Consider the following 15,961-nt stretch of genomic DNA (forward strand, 5'->3'; position numbering starts at 1 on the left):
CCTTCCTCTGGTGGCCTAGTGGCAAGAACCTGCACTGCAATCCTGAGGGTATGTGCTTCAAGGCCACCAGCTGCTCTGCGGGAGGAGCATGAGTTATCTCCTTCCGTGCAATTAACTGCCTCTGAAAACCTGCCGGCGGGTCAGCTATGGGTCAGTTCTGACTCGACGGTACACCTCCATTTACTCTTTACTAATAACTTAAAATGCTAATGAGTATTCCTTCCATGAATATGCTTGACACAACACTCATTTCCCCAAGTCCTCCTAGTAGGAAAGAGCTAAGAAGTAGAGCGTGCTCTTAGAAGTTTAGGCGTAAAGCACCAAAACAGAACAAAAAGGTCATGGGCACAAAAGTCCTTTAAGCACAGTTGTCCTTAACACATATGAGATGGACATGAGATCACCAGGGAGTAGAACGGACTCCAAGGCAAGTGGCTTTGGTTTATTTGTTGGCATGGAATGTTAGCTGAAATGCAGGCTGCTCAGTGCCACTTTCTGCCAGACAGCTGGGATGCTTCCTGACATGCACTGGGATGATGGTAAGAGTCAAGAATGTTATTTTCTGACTGGCACCAGCCATGCTTCATAACACCTATTTGTCAATCTACCTTTTCAATATTTTCAATACATAGGTCAAGACTCAACTCACTGCCATGAAGTCAGAACCAACTTGCAGCTAGCTGATCCTCCAGCAGGTTTTTAGAGGTTGGGAATGAGACAGGAAACAGCCCAGCATTCTGCTGCAGAGCAGCTAGGGGATTCAAACTGCATGTCTCTGGGTTGGAGCTCACTTCCTTATTCACTAGGCTACCGGAGGGCTCGGACACTGTACAATGCTCATCTTTAAAGTGGTCAAAGAGCTCAAAGTCATGGGCTTTGGAGTCTAGAAGATCTGGGCTTAAAGTCAAACTCTTTCACGTATCAGCTGAGTAACCGTGAGCAAGTTACCTACAGCATCTTCATTTTCTAAGGTTCAGAAAGAGCTGGTCGTGAAAATAATATGTACATCTATAAAAAGAATGAACATTCAATAAACAGTGGCTACTATGCTTTCTTATACTCAGTATTCAGTAAATCTTGATCAAATATTTTACTACTGTGACTTGAAAATATTACTCTTAGAAAAAAAGAAAAAAAATATTACTCTTAAGTATATTTACCTCACGTAAAGTAACCAAAGTTTTTACATCAATAGTTGCTCTTTTCACAAGCTCCTTATTTTCCTTCTCTAACTCCTTTAGGCGAATGCAGGATTCTTTATATGCACCAATTTCCTTGAACAGGGTTTTGTTTTCTTTCTCTAAACTTAGAATTTTCACATTATTTTCTTCCAGGGTGGTGTCCTTTATCTCGGCTTGCTGTCGGAGCCTCTTGTTTTCTTTCTCCAGCTGTTTCTTATCCTTTTCCAGTTGAGAGGTCTCCTGCTCCAATGATTTGTTTTCTTTTTCGAGTTGCTCTAGTCTTTTGCTGGATATTTTTAACTCTTCTAGATTCTTCTGCAACGTCTGATTTTCCATCTCTAAATCTTGTAGCTCACTCTCTAACTGCTGAATTTTTTTATTGCTGTTCTCTAGTGCCTTTTGGAGCCTTTGATTTTCTGTATCTAAACCCTGGTAGCTAACTTCTAAGCGTTCTGTCTTCTTGAAGGATGCTTTCATGAGCTCCAGGCCCTTCTTAAGTTGCTCTTTTTCACTTTCTAATTCTTTATTTTCTAGTTGGAGCTGGGCCATCTTCATGCTTGCACACTTCAAGGATTCCACATTCCTTCTCAATTCCAAGTTTTCCTCATCAAGTTGAGAGTTCTCTTTTTCTAGGGATTCTAACTGAAAAGTAAGATTTTTAAAGCTATCCAATGTTTTTTTTAATTTTCTATTTTCTCTTTCTAGCTCTGAGTTTTCCTGTTCTAAGGACTCAATCTTCTCACACGTGATCTTTAAATTAGTTATCTTTTTCTGTAGTGATTCATTTTCTTTTTCAAGATGATTTAATTCATTCTCCAGTTCTTCTGATCGTTCTCCTTTTTCTTTATAATGCTCCAATTCTTTTCTAATTTGTCTTTTCTCAAATTCAATCTTGCTTAACTTGCTACTTGTTTCCTTGATAGACTCATGGAGAATTTTGTTCTCTTTTTCGATGTCTTTCACCCTTGCTTCAGCACTTATCTGGGAGCGCTGCCTTAGAGAAGCCACAGTTTGGTTCAGATGTTCATTTTCCTGTTCTAATATTTTCACCTAATTAAAAAAAAATTAAAATTAATTGATTAAAAGATAAACATTTTATATTACACACTTTACCTCCACAAAAACTAACAAGTCCCAATGAATGTTACAATGTTTATTTTAAATTATGTTAAGTATTTGCTGAGATTCCACTATGCAGATATATAGTTAGGATATTAACATTTCAGGGAGTTCACATCTAAAGAAATGGTTAAGGGAGAAGAATTTAATATTAATAAAAAAATTCTTTTATAGTTACATGCTTCAAATTTAATTACAGATCTTGGTGAAATACACATACACAAAATAATAAATACACAAAAAATACACACACACACCCCTTCTTAAGGAGATAAGCTCTTACTTTCTTTAAATAACTTTTGTATTGCCTATACAGAGTAGTGTTCCAGTAAATATTTACTGTACTATTATGTGTGTATAAGATTGTGTGTGTACTGATTTGGAAAAAGAATTCTAAATAGGAAATCACAAAATAAAATCTTACAGTAAATTTGAGAATGAATCCAACTTAAAGTATGGGCTAATACACCGGTTCTCTTAAGTTGGTGTGTGAAAGAATCTTTCAAGAAGTCTGTAAAAGTATAGATTCATCCTTAGTTAACTCCAGAATTATTTGGTAAGTTTAGAGAAATCTGCATTTTTTACCAGCACCCTGAAAGATGATTCTGACGAAAGTGGTATGAAGAATATATATTGGATAATATAATAAAAACCATTTTACTTCTAAAAAAGACAAAAGGGAAAGTCATGAAATATATTCAGTGTTCTCACACACTGAGAATGGCCATCACAACGGGACCACAGACATGAGCATCCAGAAGAGGCCTCTGAGAACACCACATCTGCCCCTCGTTAGAGGAGCCACAGCGAAGCCTCTACTTCACAATCTGCACTTCTATCTCACAGAAAGTTGAACACATAAGTGACATAGAAAACATTGTATTACTGGTGCTGTTGGGCACTACCTATAAAGTCAGTTCTGACTCAAAGCGGCTCGGCTTCTTGAAATTTTTATACTATGGTTATTAAGCACACAGCCAATATAAAACATTTTGGGATACAAAGTATGGTAAAATTGCTACTGTTACTTTAAATCTAAAAATACTTTCCTTTAATGTTTCATAAATATTTTCCTTAATGTTTCTTTTAATGTTACATAAATATATTACTTACATAGGCTTAAAATCACATTTATAAATAAAATTAAAAGTGAATACATTGCTTAAAAAGAAATTTATGAACCTGTCTCTCTGAATTCTCTCTAAGAGTTTCTATTGTTTTTTCAAGCTGAGCTTTCTCCTTCATTAGATCCTTGCTTAAATTCTGACAATTCTGAAGACTTTGTTTTTCTTGAATAATTTCATTTTCAAGAATTTCAACCTAGAAAAAATTAAAACCACAAAAAAGTATCATTAAAATTTTTACAACAGTAGAAACATGTCAAAACAAAGAATTATCATGAAGTAAAGTATAAAATGCAGTTTTAATATCCAATAATGAACTGGGGAAACTAAAACATATTGATCATATGTTTAATGTTATTAAGGAATTTTTTTTTAGTGTGATAATATCTTCCTTTCATAAAGTATTTATTTTGGAGAAATACACATTGAAATATTTATAGATGAAATATGTCTAGGATTTGCTTCAAAATCACCTACTGGTGCTGGAAAAGCAGGAAGGAGGTAAAATAAAGATTAGCTGCATGTTAATAATTTTTGAAGCTGAGTTACTCTGAGATTCATTCTTTCCACAATGATGTATGCTATATGCTAGAAAATTTTCATATACGTTAGAAGAACAATTTGGGATCTATTAAAACACTGAGAAGTAAATGTTTTACCACAGTGTTATTTAATTTCATTTTTAAAAACATTGCATTAAATATAAATTTTTTTATTTACCTTTTTGTTTAGTCTTTGATTTTCTTTTTCAATTTTCAGAATTTTAGAAGCATTGCCTTCTACAGAACCCATAGTACTCCGAAGCTCTTCAACAGTTTTTGACAAACTCTGGTTTTCCATCTCCAATTTCAATAACCTACTTGATGTCAACTCATTTACTTCATGGCCCAAGGATTTCTGTGGTGCTATGACATTGAAAAATACACCAGGAGTAAAATGTTGTACACAGTTTACTACTTAAAACATTATACATAAATATACCTCTGTCATTTAGTCCTTATATCAATCATGTTAATTTATATCAATAATGTTATATGAGATACACACAATAAAAAAAAAGACAAGTAAAAAATGAGTTAAATCTAAAACTTTAATGGGCTCATCTGGTTTAAAGCTCAAAATTTAAACTGAAGAGACTTGAGTTCCAGTTCTGGCTCCATGAAAAGTTAACTTGTTAGTGTACCTTACCCACTTTCACCTCAATGAAGCCCAGGTCACTAAAATCACTAGTTAGAGTCCTGTGTATCTGACAAGGTCATTGTGGAAACCAAGAAAGAAGTTGAAAGCAGGTGGAATGCTACACTTAAACATATTAGAGAGGTAGTCTGAGGGGGGAAAAAATTCTAGTTGGACCAAGAAAGGTACCCTGGTACAAACCAGTCATGTTCAAGACTACATACAAATGAAGAATCCATACCAGAGTGCAAAGAGCAACATGTGCCCTATGTCGCCAGGAGGAGGAATTATCTATGTAGATTTCACTATTATATTTCTTCAACACAAAATATTCATTCTGACTTCTGTTAATGATGCTCTCAATGTCAATAAGTGAAACATAATTATTTCAGGACTAGTTTCTCTTTGAAGACTAGGATTTTGAAGCTCTATCTCATGTGCTTTGAGCATGTGGCCAGGAGGGACCAGTCCTTGGAGGACATCATGCTCGGAAGGGTGAAGAGATGGTTCAGGAGAGGAAGACCCCAGATGAGATGGAATGATACAGGAACTGGGGAAATGGGGTTAGGTGTGTTGGAATCAGTGAGACTAGCTCAGGACAGCATAGGCTTCAGAGCTGCCGTACACAGGGTCACTATGGGTTGCAGGCGATTCAATGGCACATTAAGCAAGATTCAAATCTCCTCAGAGAGGAGGACCTGACGCAACTGCTGCAGGTCAAGAACCATAGTTTTCAATATGAATTGTAGCTCAGAATCAAGAAAACAAAGATTCTCATCACTAGTTCAGCTGGCAGCATTATGATAGATGGAGAAGAGACTGAAATTGTTAATAACTTCAGTGTGCTCATTCCACAATCAACTTTTGGCACCAGTAGTCAGGAAATCAAAATATGAACTGCACTGGGAAAATCTGCTCTTAGGGACCTTCTCCAAGGATTGATGAAATTGTTCATAAAGTACCTTTATTTCTTTTATTCTAACAACACATGTACTCAAGAATATTTCCACTGTGTTTTGGCTTCCTACTTAGGTTTGCCTATAGTCAAAGAGCAGGATCATTGCCTAATAAGATTTTCTGTTTTATTTAGTAGATAGCTAACCGTCTCAAAACAAAATAAGTTGTCATTCTAGTCCCTTGTGAGATTACCATGAAATAATGGCCAAATAACTAAGCCAATCTATTATTACACTCATAAAATTTATTTATAAGACAAGTAAAGCTGGAGATGAGATCTAAGAAAGTGATAACAATATGCTTGTCTGGGGAAAACCTGTCTACGGAGGCATCTGGTCTTCTGAGGTAGTTCCAGCTGGGGAAAATAAAGAATAAAATCTGGGAACCTAAACACAAATACAACTTAATTTATTCAGTTATCCATTTAAGCAGAACAGCATCTGGAATACCTTCCGAAAGTTCACTGGTTCTGGATATCTGTTCTAGCTCCCAGCCAAGATGCAATGATTCATCCATGCTCTGCTTTTGTGCCATTTCCAAAGTCATATTTTCTTCCATTAGTTCTTCAATTTTTTTCCTATCCATATCACGTTCCTTTTTTATTGGCATGAATGTAAGATAGACAACGAAAACTAAGTTAAGACATGGTACAAATAATGTCAAGCTAATATTTTATTACTTAGAACTTTCATTTATCAGAAAACTAGTATTAGAATAAAGTTTGAGTCCCTTAAAAGTTTTCACAGTTTGAATGCAATATATGGAATTAGTTACTGTAACTATTACTACCGATCATTAGGTATCTGGTGACCTTTAGTGACACTGTAAAAACTTCCCTTCATAGTCAACAGTTATTTGGTGACATAAGGAATTTTGATCCACTTTTTGGGAAATAGGCTTATTTCTATATTCTTTAAGGTATGTTTATACAAATAGCTTATCGGTTTTTTTCCAATAGAAGATGACAAAATTAATAAGAAACCCTGATCTAAAATAAAAGAAATTTTTCTATTACTGGTATATTTATATAAAGCTGGAAGCTAACATATTTAGCTATCTTTTCTCTGTTAGGGCCTCGAAGATATAACCATCATGGCAATTATGGAGAAAACAGAAATTTTCCTGAAAGACTGTGCACCCTATCTATGTCATAATACTTACCATTTCCATATCATGAAGTTTAGCCTTGAGTTGTAAATTTTCCTTCTCCAATTCATGTAATTTATCAGAACGAGCTCGAGTTCCTTCTAGTTGGTCTTCCAACATGGTTTTTGTTTCTAATAACACTTGATTGTCTTCTTTTAATTCCTAGAATTATTTCAAAGTTATATTCATTACAAATATGTTCCTTTTTTAAAGATCCAGGATATGCAAATTGAGTATTATAAAAGAAAACATTAAAATGTCCTTAAGATTCTGAGTAACAGAAGAATGATTGGTGTTTTCTTGATTTCATTAATCATCAACATTTTAAGCAACAGTGCAAGCAGAAAAAGCAGTACCTACGTTAAGAGTTGTATCCAACTCACAGCTGACCCTCCAGGGTACAGAATAGAATAACATACATGTGGAATGGTCCGGGTAGTACAATAGTTAAACACTTGGTTGCTAACTGAAATATCAATGGTTCTAACCCACCCAGTGACTCTGCATTATAAAAGAACTGGCCATTAGCTCCTCTGAAGAGCACAGGAGGCAATCTTACAGGGCAGTTACCCTCTTGTTTACAGGGTCACCAGAGGAGCACTGACAGTTTAATGGTAAGTAGTTGTGCTTCTAATCCAAAGACATGTGGTTCAAATCCCACAGCTGCTCATAGGAAAAACCTCTGCCCTTGTGATTTATACCTTCTGTAAACAAACTGCAGGGTCACCTATGGGTTGGTCCAGACTCAACAGTACACAAACACCACCACTATCAGGACTACAGAGTCATTATAAGTCAGAACTGACTCAACAGCACATAAGAAAAACATACATGTGGCTGTGAACCCTAAAGGAACATGATTTCTTTGTTAGGTTATTGAGGTTGTAATTAGTGTTAAGTTTCACCAACGTGACACCAAGAGCATTCTTGGAACCAATGCCCTAAATTCGAATTTCTAGGATCATAAATGGTTAAGAAAATAAATCTGCTTATTAAAGACGTCTACTTGAGTTATATGTATTGCAGAAATATGAGATAACAAAGACATTCATACCGCATGAAATCAATGCTCCAAGGTATTTACTCTTGGCTCAACATTTCAACACGAAACACATTTTTAATGAATTTTGAAAAGAATACTTCAAAACAACATTATGATTGTTTAAATCATGCAACATACCTCAACTCTTGCCTTATAAAATTCAATATCATGTAACCTCTCTTTGTATCTGCTGACTTCACTTTCAAGCTTGTCAACTCTGATTGCTTTCTCTCGAAGTGCATCTAATTCATCTCGGTACATTCTAGCAGAACGAGCATCCGAAAGCAAATTCATGTTCTGGATAAATAAGGATAAAAAGTTAATGTATTTCTATCTTCAAATTTATATCCACTGGCTGCAAAGCTATATATTTACTTTAAAAATTCACCTCAAAAGCCTTTTATTTAAAAAAACTGTGATTTTAAAGTGAAAGTTTACAGACAGGTTCAGTTAGCATTCATTCATTGACACACATTTTCCTCCCTCCCGTGCCCCGATACACTCTGTAATGTATGTCTTATCCCAGATTGTTAATTGTCTAATCATCTATTCTTTTCAGATTCCTACCTTTCACTATATCAGTGCAGTGTTCATTCTCTATTAGTAAACTGTTTTAAAAACAAGGAGATAGAGTAAAATATATCAGTTCCTTAAAGAGAAAATACTGTCTGAAACCACTTACAGGAAATGTTCACAAAAGACAAAGATCTAGTCCCTCAATGCCTAGTAGTGGTAAGCAAGGATGGAAGAAAAGAGGAAAAAGATGCAAGCACTGCTTGTAGGACACTGAACTTGACCTTAAACCTGTCACTGAATTACACATTAAAAAAAAATTAAAATGGCAAATTTTTTTATCTATATAATTCTAATCATAATTTTTAGCAAGTATTTTCTTGAGTTACAAAGCCTTTTATTAAAAATAAGACAAGTATTTTAAGCACATACATAGATAAATTTTTTAATTTTTTCATATTCAGATAATTTTTTATAAAATTGGCTCTATCAGAAATGCAAAAAAATGCTCAGGAAAATTATCTAATGATATTCTATCAATTCTATACTATAATATAGAAATATTTTGCTGAGATATTTAAATATTTTCAAGTAAAATGACTATCACATTTCTTAATTGGGGCATATATGGAAATCCAAACTTTCAAAGGCCTTGCTTTCATCCTTTCAGAATAACCAAGTGTGGCCCAGAGGGTCCAGGAAGCCCATTCAGGGAGTTAATGATGTCCAAATGATTTTAAGAATAATACTATGGCACCATTTAGCCAGTGGAATTTTCCAGAGATTATCATGCATATAACAGACTGAATGTAAAACACATAATAGTTCCCTGATTAAGACAGGCCTTAAAGAAATCTACAAAATGTAAAGCAGTGCCACTTTTCTAATTTTTTAAAAAAGAATGATTAGTAAAGATGTTTTCATGTTAATGTGAAATGAGGTGAGGATAACTTTTAAAATTAGTAAATTATTTTTTCAAATTCTTAAGTTTAATTCTTAATATAGTAAATACCAAAACATATAATCTACAGAAGAAATTCTTTTTTAAGAGTTAAACAGGCTTTTGAGACTAAAATTTTGAGAACTACTGCTTTAAAAGAAATACACATACACAAACTGCCATCAAGAACAGCAACATATCTTGAAATAGACTCTAAGTCTAAAGACTTTAAGTCTCACTTTCTATGAATTTGTCAGGTTTATGGAAGCATGTCACTTACATTGAAAAATGGAAGGCTAGCGAAAATAAAGTGAAGAAGCAAATGGGAAATCTTACCCTAAGCTTTACTACATAGTCTTAAAGAAGACCTCACACCAAATCCCCAAATGAAAACACTAAAAAAATCACTAACAAGACTCAATTTTTTTCCAACATGAAGAAAATATAAAGTAAAAAGAACTATGATTTTTAAATTTTTTTATGTTATTCAACAGAAAATGTGACAAAGTTTTCATGTAAATAAATCTTCATCAGCAGAGATCCAAAGCGATACATATATTCAGCACTGATGACAAGAAAAACACCCCAGCTTTATAGAGTTTAGAAGGAAAATACACATAAAAATGTGGAACTCGAATATTCTGAGCCTGAAGATTCCTGTGACTCTTGGGGAAGGTTCCACAAGGAACCTTGATGTTGCAACGGTTTAGCACTGAGCTGCAAACCAAAAGATGAGTGGTTCACATTTACCAAGCTGGTGTGCAGCAAAAGCCCCAGTGATTGGCTCTGCTCCAGGCCACAGCCCAGGAAACACTAGGGGGCAGCATTCCACCCTGGCACACAGAGTCTCCGGGAGTTGAAAGTTACTGGACAATGTTTAGCAAAAAAGTTAGAAGAGTGGGAGCTCTGGTGGCCTAGTGGCAAGAAGCAGCAATGTAATCCCAGAGGTTCATGGTTCAAATCCACCAGATGCTCTGCTGGAGAAGGAGAGACAATTTCTTCCTGCACCAGTCAGATCTGATTTGATGGTACACCCAAAAAAATTAGTAAAATAAGAATTTTTTTTTTTTAAAAAAAAGTCAGAATAGCAATGACAGGGAGAAAAGGAAAAGTCCAAAGACCACACTGAGCAGCACAATATTTGACAGACAAGGCCACTACAGCTCCCTTGAAAAGTCCAGAGACCATGATTTCTAGTGTTGGCTCCATTCGTTTTAAAGAGATGCTAAAAAAGTCGTCAATCTCTTCACACTTCAGTAACTGCACTTGCTATATAAGCTATTAAACTACAGGTTAGGAGTTACAAGGGGGGGGGGAAGGCCTTTCTATTTACTTGGTTGGTCCTACATAGTAGAAGTTCCAGGTACAAACCTCTTGCTGTAGCCTTTTCAGTTCAATTTCCATTTGTTCAAGTTCTTGTTTACAATCCAGCAACTGTTCAGTCTTTTCCTCCCTTAAATACAAGAATGTAGTTACATAATATGCTTTTCACTTTTCAAAACTGATCAACTGGTTTAACATAAGTGCACTATCATTACTAAGTACCTCGTTGAACAAAGTTTTAGTCATACACAGACACGTGTATTTTCAAATCAGAGACTTACTTTCATAATCTTTTGCAACAGCTCAAGTACAACTCATTCATAATATCAGAAATAGAAACACCCTGTAGATGATTAGCACTGCATCCCTGTGCTATCCCAAAGAAACGGCAACTCATAATTAAGTAGGGGATTTCTTAAGTATCAAGAAAAATTTCAAATAAGTCATAATGATGTAATACATAAAAAAAATTGTATTGGTGCAGCACACATGTGATATGATAAAGAAACTATAACATGAAATTCTATCTTCAAACTGGTATCAATGCTATTCTATATTTTGGAGAGGTCCCTGACAGCGGTGTCCAAAGCTTTATGTCTACAGACTGCTAGTACCAAAGGTGTTGAAAGTGGAACCAAATGAAAAGAAATTATGGGCAGTTTCAACCCTTTATTATGATGTTGCCTACTGGTTCAGTGGTAAGAACCTTTGTTTTCTTGATGTAGAGAGGCAATCCATACTGACGGCCGTAACATCTGATCGTCTGTAGCACACATTTCAGGTCCTCCTCAATTTTAGCAAGCAAGGTTTTGTCACCTGCATACACAAGTAGCTGATGAGTCTTTCTGATCCTGATGCCACATTCTTCTTCTTCATGAGAGTCTGGTTTCATAGGGACAGCGCAGGAGGGGAAGGCCCTCTATGAGGTGGACTGATTCAGTGACTGGGGTAATTTGGATGGGTATATCGGAGACAATGTGATTGGTTGGCACAGGACAGAGCAGAGTTTAGGGTTGCTATGAGGTGCAAGTGACCCGATGGCACATAAAAACAACATAGATTGAGTAGGTATGGAGAAAGGATACAACCCTGACACACTCTTCTATATTTTAAACCATACAGTGTTCCCTTTTTCTGTTTGGACAACAGCTTCTTGTCCTGGGTATAGGTTTCACATGAACACAATTAAGTGTTCTGGGATTACCATTCTCCTCAATATTAACCATAGTTAGCTGTGATCTACAACTGAGTATGTTTGCATAATCAATAAAACACAGGATCTATTTGACACAGTAATGACAGTCACTTAATGCTGGTCATCCCAAATTCCTACTTTCCAACTTGGATCAGGTGTTTCTAAGGTACCACAAACTAAGTATGTCCAAAACTAAAACTATTTTTCACTTTAATGTTATTCCTCTTTGCTAGTTCCCATTAAGTGAATGGCATCACCATTCACAAAGACAGTAATGAGAGAAGCTAGAAATTATACTTAATCATTCCCAATTTTCCTCACTTCCTTTCCACCCTTAATTCAAGACCTCTCACCCATGTCTCTTTTGTTTTTCTTTTCTGTTTTTGGTTTTTTTATTCTTGTTGTGTACCATCGAGTTGGATCCGACTAGCACAGGAGATCGCCCAATTTTCTCCAGTAGAGCATCTGGTAGATTTGAACCACATACTTTCAGGATTGCAGCGCAGCTTCTGGCCACTAGGTCACTAGAGCTTCCTATGACCACATCCATTTCTTATCTGGTCTATCCACAATCCCCTTCACATGGCCATGAGAATTCTTTATTTCCTCCAACATTATTTATTGGCCAAAGGCTGGTATTTCATTATTAAAACATAAATCCATTTTATTCTCCCATGCAGAAAAAAAATTCAATTGGTTTTCCCTATTTAAAATCTAAACTTCTTAGTCTTACACACCTGACCTCCCATATATCTACAGTTCCTCACTGTTGGCTTCACTCTTAGCTGGGCACCTTCTAGCTCGAATGAACTTTCTATGGTTTTGTACCTACTTCTCCTTCCACTTGGAATACCAAACTGAGAGTTTTGAACCAATTCGTTTCTAACAGCAGCTGAAATATTCTTACTGCTATGAAACCTTTTCTGACACCCTCTCTCAAAGCAGAGCTTTTGAGACTTAACTCTAGCTTATACAAACTTTTATCCTGGCAGCAATTTCCCTTTACTTCTGATCTATCTAAAGCAACAGTAAATAAAAGACAAAGAATGTGATTTTAAAATGGACAAAGGACTTGTTTAGACTTTTTTCCCAAATAAAGTACACAAATAGCCAATATGTAAATGAAAAGATACTCAACACCATTAGTCATCAGAAAAGTACAAATCAAAACCATATGAGTTATCATTTCACATTCACTGAGATGGCTGTAATGAAAAAGATGGGCAATTATATGAATAATGTGTGTTGCTGAAAAACTGAAACTCTCCCATAATGTTGGCAAATAACTTTGGAAAACAAAAATGGAATTCCTTAAAAGGTTAAACACAACTGTCATATGATCCAGTAATTTCTTTCTTATATACAGAAATAAAAACATGTCTTTACACAAAAGCCTTACATGTGAGAGTGGTCATCTTACATTTTGAAAATATATCAGTAAAAATACATTTTGAGCCAAAAGATATTAAAGGAATACATCACCTATTCCACATGATATACTGATAAAAAGCAAACTGATTAAAAAATAAAAACTATAAATAGTCAAGTACAAAAATATATTGGGAAACACCGTCAGCAATAAAAAGTCCAGTAGTACTTGCGGAAAACCTCCATCAGGTTTCTGAGGCTGTAAATTGTAATGGGAGCACATCGCTCCTCTTTGTTCTCAGAGCAGCTAGGCCAGCAGGTGATCACCGCTTTCTGGTAAGCAGCGCTCCACCTTGTAGATTAAACCATCAAGAGTCCTTTAAAAGCACAACATACAGCTCAATAATAATAGGAGGAAGGAGGAGGGAACTTTAGTGGCTTAGCTGTAAGGAGTTGTGCTGCCAACCCCAAGGCATGCAATTCCAATCCACCAGTTTCTCTGTGGGAGAAAAATGGGCAATCTCTTCCTGTGTGATTTACGGCCTTAGCAAACCCACCGGATGGTCAGCTAAGAATCGGTTTCAATTTAGCGGTATACAACAACAGCAGAAAACTGCCAACACGAGATTAAACCTCCAGAAATTAAAATCAGTAAGGAAATGGAAGAGCTGAAAAATACCATCAACAAATTAGAAATAACAGATACAGAACTCTCCAATCAATATCAGATATACACACATTCTTCTCTACAACTCAGGGGATATTCCTGAGGACAGACGATATTCTAGGTCATCAAATGAGTTTAAAAAGATTGAAGTGACACCAAGTGTCTTCTCTGACTACAAGAAATCAGTAATATTAGGGGGAAAGTGGAAAACTTATGAATGCATGGAAACAAAAAAAAAAAAAAAAGAAAATCTGGAGTTAAAACCAAAATGAAAGCACACTCTGATGCTTCATGCTGTGTGGCAACCTGGCTAGAATTCTATGGTTTCAGAACTATGATGCAGTCATTCCCTCTATGAAATTGGATATAATCTCTCTTTTTATGAAATCTAAAAGAATGGAATCTTTTCCAGATGAGACCTGATATAATGAAATCACTTCTATACTGCAATCAGCTCCGAGCAGTCCATCAGTGGTAGGGAGTTGCATTGGGAGTGTGTGGCCAGCATCAAATATACATGAACGTCTGGCAAAGATCTCTTGCTTTGCATTTGATCTCTGGCTCTTGAATATTACTTGTCACCATCTGACTTCCATTTATTTGGACCTGAGCCCATGGACTATCTCAGCTTCATCTGTGCTGGAAGCCTCTTGTCGGACCTACAGATCTCAGCTCATTTGTCCCTGAAGTAAGGAAAGCTAGGAGAAGCCTCCCCGCCTGATCTCTGATCCTCAGACTCTACAAGTGTGTGCACCATTTCTCCTTGAGATAAATCTTCCTCTCTGTATGTGCATATGTGTAAAAGGTTCAGAGTCTTTGCTGCTTTAGAGAACTCAATCTAAAACAAGAACATAACAAAAATCACAGGACAGAGTAAAAAGCAGTCATCAGGGGAAATTTATAGTAATGAATATTGTAAAAGAGCAGAGTCAATTTAACTCCACAACTTGAAGCACTAGTTGGGAGAGGAAGGGTAGGAGAATAAGAGTATACTACCTCAGAACTACAAAAAGAAAGTAAATAATAAAGATAAAAGCAAGAATTTAAATACTCTTCGAGAACAGTGGAAATCCACAAAACCAAAAGCTAATTCTTTGTAAATATTAAAAATGACAATCTTTTTTTGCCCATCTATCCCTTATACTCCAGATTTCTGCATGTAACACTGCATGGTTCAAAATTGGGAAGGGTGTACGCCAGGGATGCATCCTGTCTCCATACCTTTTCAACATGTATGCAGAGCAGATTATCCGAGAGGCTGGGCTCTATGAGGAGAATTGTGGCATGAGGATTGGTGGAAGGTCTATTAACAATCTCCGTTATGCAGATGACACAACCCTGCTTGCTGAAACTGAGGAGGACCTCATGCACTTGCTGCGAAGGGTCAAGGACTGCAGCCTTCAGTATGGACTGAGGCTCAATGTCAAGAAGACAAAGATTCTCACCACTGGACCAATTAGCAGCGTCAGGATGGATGACGAAGAGATTGAGATTGTTCACAGCTTCAGTTTGCTCGGCTCCACAGTCAACACTCTTGGCACCAGCAGTCAGGAAATCAAAAAGCATATCGCGATGGGAAAGTCTGCTGTTAGGGACCTCTCTAAAGTACTCAGGAGCAACAGTGTCTCTCTGGAGACTAAGGTGCGCCTGATACAGGCCATGGTCTTTGCAATCGCTTGTTATGCATCAGAGAGTTGGACAATGACTAGGGAGGACAGAAGGAGAGTGGATGCTTTTGAGCTGTGGTGCTGGAGAAGGGTACTGAATGTACCCTGGACTGCCAGGAAAACAAATGGATTTGTCTTGGAGAGGATTAAACCTTGGAGGCAAGGATTCTGGGGCTTCATCTGACATACTTTGGACATGTTGCCAGGAGGGACGGGTCCTTGGAGAGGGACATCATGCTTGGGAGGGTGGAGGGACAGCGCAGGAGGGGAAGACCCTCTATGAGATGGATTGATTCGGTGACTGGGGTAATAGAGATGGGTGTGTCAGAGGCGGTGCGGTTGGCGCAGGATAGAGCAGGGTTTAGGGCTGTTGTGCATAGGGTCGCTATGAGTCGGAAACGACTCGACGGCACATAACAATAACAACAATCCCTTATACTGGACAATGAGTAAGGATGACAGAAGAACTGTTAAATGCTATCGAGTTGAGTACTACTCACAGTGACACTATGAACAGATCTGAACCCTGTGCCATCCTCATCA

The 15,961-nt window shown here is 36.6% G+C and overlaps 1 protein-coding gene across 1 annotated transcript in view; it reads right to left on the reverse strand.

Annotated features, from left to right (window-relative positions):
- The window catches only part of CCDC88A (coiled-coil domain containing 88A), a 109,312-nt gene that overhangs the window by 37,066 nt on the left and 56,285 nt on the right, over positions 1-15,961 (reverse strand). The window contains exons 9-15 of the mRNA XM_006880931.1: positions 10,570-10,651; positions 7,884-8,042; positions 6,719-6,865; positions 6,007-6,151; positions 4,145-4,329; positions 3,483-3,620; positions 1,161-2,231 (exon numbers count right to left, since the gene is read on the reverse strand). Of these exons, the coding sequence (XP_006880993.1) occupies positions 1,161-2,231; positions 3,483-3,620; positions 4,145-4,329; positions 6,007-6,151; positions 6,719-6,865; positions 7,884-8,042; positions 10,570-10,651 (1,927 nt within the window). The remainder of the gene's footprint in view (positions 1-1,160; positions 2,232-3,482; positions 3,621-4,144; positions 4,330-6,006; positions 6,152-6,718; positions 6,866-7,883; positions 8,043-10,569; positions 10,652-15,961) is intronic.

This window comes from Elephantulus edwardii, unplaced genomic scaffold (assembly GCF_000299155.1).
Source record: "Elephantulus edwardii isolate Elephantulus edwardi_28Jun2011 unplaced genomic scaffold, EleEdw1.0 scaffold00011, whole genome shotgun sequence".
Classification (NCBI taxonomy): Eukaryota; Metazoa; Chordata; class Mammalia; order Macroscelidea; family Macroscelididae; genus Elephantulus; species Elephantulus edwardii.